At 53.6% G+C, this 10209-nt stretch overlaps 1 protein-coding gene across 1 annotated transcript; it reads left to right on the top strand.

Moving 5' to 3' along the window:
- Positions 1-248: 248 nt before the first annotated feature.
- Positions 249-9364, top strand: LOC143382720 (NUT family member 2G-like). Its single transcript, XM_077105634.1, has 8 exons — positions 249-415; positions 515-645; positions 3825-4509; positions 5670-5798; positions 6760-6899; positions 7430-7692; positions 7989-8105; positions 8669-9364. The coding sequence occupies exons 1-8, from the start codon at positions 249-251 to the stop codon at positions 9362-9364; spliced, it is 2328 nt and encodes a 775-aa protein (XP_076961749.1).
- The last annotated feature ends 845 nt before the right edge of the window (positions 9365-10209 follow it).

Genomic DNA, 10209 nt, shown 5'->3' with positions numbered 1-10209 from the left:
CCCTGGAGCCCGGGCGCCACACAGGCTGTAAGGGACACGGATGGACAGTGGCCATCGCACTGGCCAACGCACCCCTCACTTCACTTCCGGGCCTGGTGCGGGCGGCCGCGTCCCAGGGGAGGCGAGACCGGCGCCCGGGCTGCCCGGCGAGGCGCAGGGGACGGAGGACCCGCAGGGACACACTGGGGACCAGAGAGGTTCGCGGGTCCAGTACCTCGGGTCCTGTGGGACTGGGTCTGGACGCCGCCATGGGAACCTGGCCGGCCGTTGGGAACCAGCCGCCCGCGCTCGCGCCTGCGCCTTGCCCCGCTGGAGCCCCAACGGACGCCCGAGCCCCAACCGACTCTGGAGCCCTTGGATGGTGGCCCGCGAGCGCCAGAGCGCCTCCAGCCAAGGGCGTGCGCATGCGCGAGGGGTGCGGAGCAGACTAGAAGCCAGGAGCGCCGGGCAGGAAGAGGACCAAGTTGGTCTGAAGGCTTCTGGGTGTCTCAGGAAAGGCGGCTCCTCGTCCCAGAGCCTCTGGGCTGGCCCTTCATTCAGCGTTCAGCGAGTCCATCTACAAACCTGTCATCTCTGCATTAGAGACCACCCTGCTGCAGTGCTTGGATTCTCTGGACCCTGGAACACAGGCTCATCTTGGGCCCGGTGATTTTACCCCTTTTGCACTCAGTCCTTTTGATTCGTGCTCACTCATCCAAACATCAGTGTGTGCTTTCCTCCCAGGCCATCTCTAGGTTCCGGTAAGAAACAGCTCTGCAGAGAATTATAGGTCTGGGCAACCTCTGACAACCCCATTCCTTGATTTTACCTACTGCTGCATTTACTGTCCTCGGCATATTACTGCATACGGAGAGCTCTCCCAATAGATACGGATGCTCAAATGTGCTCTCTGAAAGTTTTTCTTCTGCGTTTAATGAAGACTTGGCAATGTTGACCAATTTCAGCAGACAGCAAATTGATCCTCTTCTTTGTCTCCTACATGGCATACTTTCAGCTGGAAGTTTATGAATGTGTACCATGGATTCGCATGACCTTAGAACACCCTGAAAAAGAAAATCCACTCCCTTGATGCTCTCTCTGGGGATTTGGGTAATTAGTATCCCTCTAAAGGATAATGGAGAAGATATGTCACAGGTGACACTGCCAAGGGCCTCCCCCTGCACAGAACTAAAGGCTCTACAGGAGGCAGACAGGGCCTTTAGCCATTCCGCCAATGTTCCTGATTAAGGGGACATCCATGTGCAGAAACCTTTTTGTTTCATGGTAGGGAAGAAGGACATTTCACCCCTAGTTCCCATGGCCTCTTTGCACGAATTGGATTTGAGCTATTTGGCTTATATGCATCTGAAACAGTGCAAAACTGATTGCATGGGGTAGAGGGTGAAGCTAAGCAGCAAAGCACTGATTAGAAAGTTTCCAAGGGCCCTGAAATCTCTCAGTCTAGCAAATAAACCTTGCTTCAAAAATATACTCTCCATCATTAGTTACACTAAACCATTATTTTAAGAAAATACTGATTGTGGAATGAGGAGAAGACACTTTTTCCATACTGCCCCTATTGTTTCACTTATTTCACTGACTCAAGAAAAGAAAAAAACCCTGCCAGACATAATATCAATGACATGAATGTGGGAAGTAATTAGAAGACTTGACAAGTGAAGAATGAAAGAAGCATGTTTTCAGTTCCTGAGTATCAAGGATTGCCTCTGGGTTCCTTTGAAAAGGCTTGTAACAAGGTGTTGAATATTTCACAAACACCAAAGTGTGCATTTTACAGACATGATGGGATGAAAAACCATTATATCCTATAGAATGTAAGCCACACCCTACAGCTTAGCATATTGGCTGTTTATACCCATGATTTATGGCTGATGAGAGCCCTGCTCACTGGCCCTGCCCAGCAGGGGGAGAAAACAAAAATGACAGGTGAGGCATTGCAATAGAGGGGCACCTGTCATGCCACTCTCCTGTGCATTTGAGGAACTATTCCAAAATGGCCCGGAGGCACACACCTCTTGGGTCACTACTAAACTATTGATGTGAACTTGAGGTTCTTCCATACCTGCCAGAGCTCTTCATGGAATGTCTGCCCAGCCCCCACCCAGGCCTGCTGCCCTCAGCCCCTCCCCACTGCAGAATGTCTGGGTCCAACATTCCACTGGGGTTTACATTCAAACTTTGCCCAGCTTGGCTCAGTTGGACCCTGAGCATCTGCTATAGCCAGGTCACTCTCTGGGTCCTGTGTTGACGTTTCCCACTTGGAGACTCCAGACTCTGTGTCCAGTGTCCTAGCCTTTAGGAGGAGGTGAGCCTGGAGGGTTTGGTTTTTGACTGCTGGTCACTCCTTAAATCCTTGGGAATTTGAATGGAGCACTTTCTCCATGTGAGAAGAAGTAGAGGAAGGAAAGTCCACTAGAGGACACACTTGACATGGCTGGGAAAGCCCAGGGAAGACTGATACTGCTCATGGGGAGGAGAGCTCCTAAGACATAGATCCAGAGAACTCACGGGAAGTACATGGGGCCAGCAGAAAGGAGAGAGGCAAGGGATTGCATCCTTGTAGAATGGACACAGGTCACTTCGTGGCCTTTTAGGCAGTCAGACACGGTATCACAGTGTTGGGCAGTTTGGGCTCCCTGAAGCGGGGAGAGGCTGAAGGGTCTCAGATCATAAGTGGGCAGTGTTGAGAAGTGTTCTTAGCTAGAAAACTGCCCAGTGGGGTTCTCGATGACCACAAAAGCAGGGTGGTACTCTCTGTGGGTGAGGCTACAGGGCACTCCAACTGCCACAGCCCAGGGCACCTCACCAACTTCCTGCCCAGGAAAACTTCTCCTTCCATTCAGACAGTTGGTTGTTCGTGATTCCTAAAGGTCAGGGAACCCAGGAAACCTCAACCAACATAGATCTGGGCTCCTGTGAGGTCTTCTGAATCGTTATCACTTTCATGGAAAGAAGAGTTCTTTCAGTGCTTCTGGTGTTGGCCCCTCTCGGTGGGGTAGCCCAAGCCTTTCATTTCATGTTGGCAGGAAGCCTTCTCTCATCTTCCTTGTTTGGTTCTCCATGAACACATGTGGGGTGTCCTTCTTTTTTCAAGGATCAGGTTGGAAGATGACTAGGTTCTTTCCAAGAGAGGAAGGAGAATAGCACCCAGTTAGGAAGGGGCCCAACTCATATTGTCACTTGAAGTTAGGCAGGGGTCCTGATCAACATGTGCAAGCGTGGAAGTGCGGTGGACCTCGCATTCCCTGACTACACTCTGCATGACGTCCTGGTGAACAGGATGTGCTCCAGACAACCTGGCCACACCTGGAACCTGGCGCAGACCTGGATCTCTGTGACATTTTCCTTCCTTTGTTTGGGAGCTCAAAGGAAAACCTGTCACCTTCACAAATGACCTTGGAGAGCCTAGAACTGCCCAGGGGAAGGTCCCTTACCCTGTTGGTGAGCCTGGGAGGGGCATGGTGCCACTGAGCAGAGTAGAATTGATCCATTTCTTGGGAGTCACCTAGGAGGCCAATGGAGTGTCTGCCAAGGATGCACAAGGGGCCTCTCAGAGGCAGGGAAAGCTGAGGTGCCACAGTCCACTGACAGCCTTCAGGGAGTCCTGGTGTCCCGGGAACCAGTTTTCTCAGGGTAGAACTATGACGAAGGGAACACAGCATGAAATTCACTCAGTGTCGTTTGCAAACTGCACAGTTTCCTTGCCCACAGGGCCCTGAGCTGTGAGCATTTGTCCTTGGATTCCCACTGACTAAGGAACTGGGGGGCCTCAGTCCTGCTGCCATTTACCCTCCTCCATTCTCCCCTTTGCTTTGCCTCCACAGCATCCGCATCAGAGAGACCAGGCATGAACTTCATTCCTGGTGCCCACATGTCTGCGTTCCGGGGCCTGCCCTTTCTTCCAGCTGCCCCTGTGCCAACACACCAGCTGTTCTGGGAGCCGCCCCTGGCACCACGGGTGACTGCACCCATCTCCCAGTGTAACCCTCTGGTGCTGTCCGCTTACCCTGGACCACCATATGTGCCAGGGCTGTCCACCCTAGGACAACACGGGCCACAACTGAGGCCAGCAGGGCCTCCTCATATTCAGAACATTGCCCACACTCAGGCACCCCTCAACTACAGGGCCCCAGGGGCCTTCTGTGGGGGTGTGGAGCATCCTGCTCCATTCCTCACCGCACCTTCCGTCCTGAGGACCACTGTGCCTGCCTCAGCCAGTGGGGGGATCCAGATCCATGGGATCCACTGGCACCTGGGCCTTCACCCTCCAGCACCACGGCCATTTGCCCACCTGGCCCCCATCGCCTTCCCAGTGAACGCCCAACAATCACCAGATGGAGTGTATAGGGAAGGCGCACAGCCCACCTTCCAGGCTGCAGTGCCAGCAGATGACTCCAGTGAACCTCAGAGCAACTATGAAGATTTCAGGCGCTGGCAGCATTTCAAGACCCTGGTCCACAGGCACCTTCCTCAGACTCCAGATGTGGAAGCACTTTCTTGCTTCCTTGTGTGAGTGTTCTTCCCAGGGACCCAGAACTCCTCCTGGAGCTCTGACAGAGGGAAAAGCATGGGATGGACAAAGGAGGCTGGGGTGTAGAGAACTGGAAGGGAGGTCCTGAGGGTGGGGGACGAGCTGAGAGACCAACACTCCCAGGAAGATTGATCTTGCACCAGTAGATGAAATGTGCCTCATCCCAGGTGCCCATCAGAGCCCTGTGAGTGCAGCAGTCTTTGTTTCCAATGATCCTCTCCATCACATGAAGACTCACGGTCAGAGGAGGTTTCAGAGCTAACGTGAGCCAGGATTTGGAGTTGCCTGTCTCACTCCATAAGATGGTCCCTCCCCTAGCAATTTCACCTTCCACCATGGACCTGACTGTTCCTGGCACAAAGGACATCACAAGGAGAAGTGGGTTTAGGGCTACTGGCCCCAAGGGTGAACACTGCACACACCCACACACATTGTCCTGAAACCCCGATCAGGATCCTGTGGAGATGTGGCACTCATGGGGAAGCTCACTTTGGATTCTGGATGGGGATGATCATCTTTGCCCCAGTTTGTAACCCTGCTCCCAGGCCACTCATTGCATGGTCTTGGTTATCTGGGGCTGCCATACTGAATGCCATAGACTGGGTAGATGAAACCCCACACGTTCATTTCTCACAGTTATGGAGTCTGGAGTCCCACAGGAAGGGTGCCTGACCCAGAGTCCCATGAGGCCTCTCTCTTCTCCTTGCTAGAGAAGATGGCTGGCTCACCTGCATCCTCACATGACTGACATCTCTTCAGTGTCTCTGTCTTCTCCAGGAAGACCACTAATGCCCTCATGAAGCCCACCCTCTGGATCTCATCTAACCCTCCTAAACACAAAAGATAATCTCACCAGATACCACCACATTGGGGGTTAGGACTTCAACAGGTGGATTTGGAGGATAAAAAGACATTCAGCACCTAGTACACCACACCACTGAAGAACCCAAGTAAAATCCCAAGGCCAATGCAGACCTTGGTGTTAATGTCTGGCATAAGGTACAGTGTCCTGGAGTCTAAATGCTAATGCTTTGAGATGAACATGATGGAGCAGATGTAACAAAGGCAGGAGGGCATGTTGGGAAGAAGAGAACAGAGGGTGACCTTGTGGACCCTGACTGATCCCAATGAATTCCAGCCCAGTGCTTCGGTCTCTCTCTGAACTGGAGCCCACCATTACCATGGAGGAGGCCCTGTGGAAGGGTTTGCAGGAATGGCAGTGCACAAGCAACTTTGACCGGATGCCCTTCTATGAGACTGCAGAAAAGTGAGTCAGGTTTCAGGGCCCGGAACTGAGTGCTGGAGGATGATGGTTTGCACAGCAGGGTCAGTTAGGGCCTGTCACCTACCTATGTCTTGGTTCCGAGGCATCTAGCTCTCCATATAGCGGCTCCTGTAGCTGGAGGCCTGGACATTCCCTCTGCAACAATCCCAGAAACTGCAGCCTCCATACTCCTGATCCCAACCCTGCCTTGAGGTGTAGGGTCAGGATTGGGAGGAGTTACCAGCTCAGCCAGAGGGTCTCCTTGTGCTTTGTTGGCTCTGCAGAGGTGAAAAGTTGCACTAGGCTCACACAGGCCACTACCTGGGAACTGGCACTTCTTTACAGAGTGGGATCGATTATAACTCATGAAAGTGGCCACAACTTCAACCTGATGTTCCAGAAGAGGGTGGCAGTGGGGATCGGATGGTCAGGGGCATCCAGCACCTCAGATGCCCTGAGGACATATCCCTGGACTTTACTGCCCTTTCTCTATATAATCCTTGCCATTCTAACAAGGGAAGAGAAGGAAAAGAACCAGCCCTCATTGGAAGCAACCCAATGTTCTCAGTTTAGCTTCCATTTTCACATGACCTCTCCTGTCCTTTGGATAAGGATCCCTGGTGTTCCCTGATATAAATTGCATCCCTACCAGCTTCTGGTACTTACCTGGTCTGTGTGGTTCGTGGCAGAATCAGGAGAGAGCCAGAACAAGGGTCACCTAGGGGCCCTACCTGGGTCCCTCAGATCTGATTCCCTTCAGGTTCTGCCTGATGTAGTGTTTCCGCAGAACTGTGGTTCTTCCTTAGTAGCTGCTCCTTCCTGGGACTGGCCGGCACACTGTAGGCAGGACACAGCTCCACATCCCTGCCACCAGCTCCTGCCTGGTATGGGGCTTGCACCTGCCTGGTATGTCTCACCTGATTCTCAGCTCAGCCTGTGCCTCCCTTACCCAAACCCCACCTAGGTACGTGGAGTTTGAGGCCGCAGAGGAGATGGAGGATCCAAGCATGCAGTTGTCAGGGGTCTTCCAGTGCCGACCTCCTCCTGTACCTCCAAGGAGGGATCCACCAAGGCCCCCAGCCCCTAAGGCTGTGCAACAGCCAGGTAGGGTCCCCACTTTCCCACAAGAACCCATGATAGTGTTCAAAGGGTGCCAAGGGCCAGAGGAGGCTGTTGTCCCGAATAAGAACATTTCCTTCAGTATGGGGGATTTGGTCTTGCAAGCAGAACAGCCCCCTTATCACCTGAGGTCCCTGAGACCCATTTTGTTGAATTGCATATTGACTGGGCCAAGTACGTAGCTCCTCTCCTCCCCTGACTGTCTAAAGAACCAACACACCATCTGCTTGGGACTTGGGTCTGGCTAGGCAGAGTGTGTGGAATATCAGTGGCTCAGAATTTCCTCCCACGTGACTCTCCTAGATGTTGCAACTGGTGCACTGGTACCTTACTTGGGAACTCTTATGGTTGTCTCAGTGCATGTCCCAGACCAGGTTAGGTCCCCTGAATCCTGCCTACTACCAAGTTTTGGGAGACATTGGATCCCTAGCCATGCACCGTCCTGGTCCTCCCTGTCCTAGGGTGCACCTCTAGAAAGACCACCCCTAAAGCACAGCCTGCCTGCTCATTGGCAGCCAAATGCAAGGCACCAGAGACTAAGGCATGCAAGACCAAGGTGCCCGAGGAGATCCCACCTGAAGCCATCCAAGAGCTCACGGACATCATGGATGAGCTATTCGGGCCTACCAACTTTGCCATGTGGGAGCCCTTCTACTTGTCCACAGGAGAACTTGCTGCAAATCTGGGAGAGGAAGGACTGGAGCAACAGCCAACAGACGACGATTTATATCCAGATCCAAGTCTACTGAGCTTCATTGATGAGGATTTTGTTAACCAGGTGAGCTGGGGTACAATCTTGGTGTCCACAAGGTTTCATAGAATGGAGCTTAGATTCCCAACATTGTACATGTGTGTGTTTGTGCGTGTATATGTGTGTGTGTGTGTGTGTGTGTGTATGGGTGTGTGTGGGTGTGTGTGTGCTTCTGTACATGTGTGTAGCTGGTGGTTGGGATTTAACAACCCCATGGTGGGGAACAGGATGGGATCATCATTGCTTCCTGTTCTCCAGAAGCCTTCCTGACTTGGGGCCATTTCCTACCAGGGTCACTCACAACGTCTTCCTTCTCTTCCCAGGTGGAGACCATGATTCACCCCCAGTTCCTGGAAGAATTACTTTCCTCTGAGCCATATATAAATATTTTGGACCTAACACAAGAGCTGGAGCAGGAGGCAGGACTCACCCCTGACCAGGTAGAGTGGGGAAGTGGGGTCTCCCAGCAGACCAGAGGCAGGAGGTACACCAGTTATCCAAGAGAGGCAGGGGCACCTGATGAACAGGTGCAGGAACACCAGGAGCACCAGGGATTGGGAAGAAGCAAAAGGTAGAGCAGCAGAAAGCGGCACCACATAGAACTATGGAGGTAGAGACACTAGGTTTATCGGGACTTGGAGATGGACACCAAGTGGATATGGCAGATATGTATCCCTATCCTGCCTGTGACACATGGCTCCTTCAATGTGAATGCTCCAGGACAGAGTACGGCGGGAAAAAGGAAGGAGTCAGGAGAGTCACGACAGCCTCAGGGTATCAAGCTGAAAGGAAGTCCAGCAGGGTGGCCAGTAGAGGCTCGGTCTGCCTCTCTGAGACCAAGACAGGTGACAGCTCCACTTCCCACCTCCCGTGGAAACATGATTGTCCCTGGTCCCTGTGGCCCTCATCATGCATAAAGAAGAGTTAGCCAGTGCCCATCCCCTCCTGACCGGGTGGAGAAGCACCTCTGTACGTGCCCCAAGGTCATGTCATGTCCCAACAGGACGCAAGAGCTACCGAGGCAGCTGCCAGCCAAGGTGCAGAGAAACGTAAACACTGCTCTGACCAAGGGGTCTGCACGCAGAACTGGCCCCCAGAGGTGACTTCCCAGGACGTGAAGAGGCGCAGAGCTACAGAGCCAGAGCTGCTGGGTCCAAAGGACGCTGCTATCCTCCCGAGCTGTCAAGTGTCTCCCTCACTGGGGGCCATCCGGTCCAACCATCCACCCCAGAACCACAAATCCTCCTCCCTAAACCTGAGGGGAAAAGGTGCTTGTGGTCCCAGAGGAGCCACTTCTTCTGGAGTGCTATATGGGACAGCCAATGGCTGCAGTGTGGATGATGGCCTCCAATGCCTGGACTTCCTCCTAGTCTCCCAGCACCGTCTGCTGCCCTGGGCTCTGTGCCAGAGCCAGGGCCCTCGCATAGAACCCCTCTGCTCAGGAGATCAAGTACCCCAGGCCCCACCTGCCCAGACAGGCAGCCTCCTCCCCCATCCTCCCCCAGCTGCCATGTCCAAGAAGAGCGCTCTCACTGGACGCTCCCACAACGTGAAAAAGATGCCTCGCCCCAGGCCTCCCCTGGAGGTCACTGGAGGGAAAGACCTGCATCTGAAGCAGGTTCGAACCTCACAGCCTCAGAAGAGGAAGTGCAAGGCACCAGGCAACTCGAAGAAGAAAAGGAGGCTCTATGGACAGTAGGGCTGGTGGGTGGCCTCTGGGGTGCCTGCCCCTCAGGCCAGGTCTCACCCTTGCTTCATTCTGCACGCAATGGGTTCCTCCTCACTCAGGATGGCTCCTGCCAGTCCTCGGGACAGGGAAGGGAAGGGGATTGGGAAGGGGGAGGGCAGAGGGAGGCTACTGAGAGGGAGGGGGCGGGATGTTCAAGCCTGGAGGGAGGTGGGACCTTGTTGGCCTTGTGTCACTGGGAATAAAGGCAGATTTGTAGAAAAAATCTTCTCAGGCTGCTGCTTCTGCCATGGAGTCTGTGTGGCACCATGCAGTGAGAACTGAGAGGAGGAGGTAACTGGAGATGCCAGGCACCAGGGTGCACAAGTGTCCGTCCACTGGGTCTTGCTTCCGAATTTGGACTGGTCCTTCCACTGATCCTGGGAGAAAAGAGCCAACAAGCTCCCAGAACCCCACTCATCACCCCATTGAAAAGGGGTCACTCAGTTTAGGGGATCTTGTCTCTGTGCATCCCTTCATGATCTGTGTCCCTTAAAAGTCTCTCTTACCAATCATCTGAGGGCCTGACTAGGAGGATCACGAAGAGCCAAAGCGCATCTCCCTTGGTGTTGGCAGCTCTGAGGTCTGAGGACTGACTGCTGGCTCCTCTCAGATCTTAGTGTTAACAGCCCTGAAGTTCAATGTCAGTGACCCTCAGCCTCTAGTGGCAGCAGCTCTCCTGTTGCTTTCCTGGGAGCAGTAGCCAGCCACTTCCAACACCTCCCTGGAGGTCATCTGATGGCCAGACCTAGCAGCTCCTGTAGCTGTCCCCTGTCTGGGTCACTCTCTGTGCTCACCACCCTCAGGTTGACCTGCCC

This window comes from Callospermophilus lateralis, chromosome 17, assembly GCF_048772815.1.
Source record: "Callospermophilus lateralis isolate mCalLat2 chromosome 17, mCalLat2.hap1, whole genome shotgun sequence".
Taxonomy (NCBI): Eukaryota; Metazoa; Chordata; class Mammalia; order Rodentia; family Sciuridae; genus Callospermophilus; species Callospermophilus lateralis.
This window is presented reverse-complemented; position numbering and strand designations above follow the sequence as displayed.

Excerpts from the sequence above, each read along its gene's own strand:
- LOC143382720 (XM_077105634.1), top strand. The coding sequence starts at position 249 with ATGGGAACCTGGCCGGCCGTTGGGAACCAGCCGCCCGCGCTCGCGCCT. Across the intron at positions 4,510-5,669 it reads GCACTTTCTTGCTTCCTTGT|CCCAGTGCTTCGGTCTCTCT; the intron begins GTGAGTGTTCTT and ends AATGAATTCCAG. Across the intron at positions 8,106-8,668 it reads CAGGACTCACCCCTGACCAG|GACGCAAGAGCTACCGAGGC; the intron begins GTAGAGTGGGGA and ends ATGTCCCAACAG.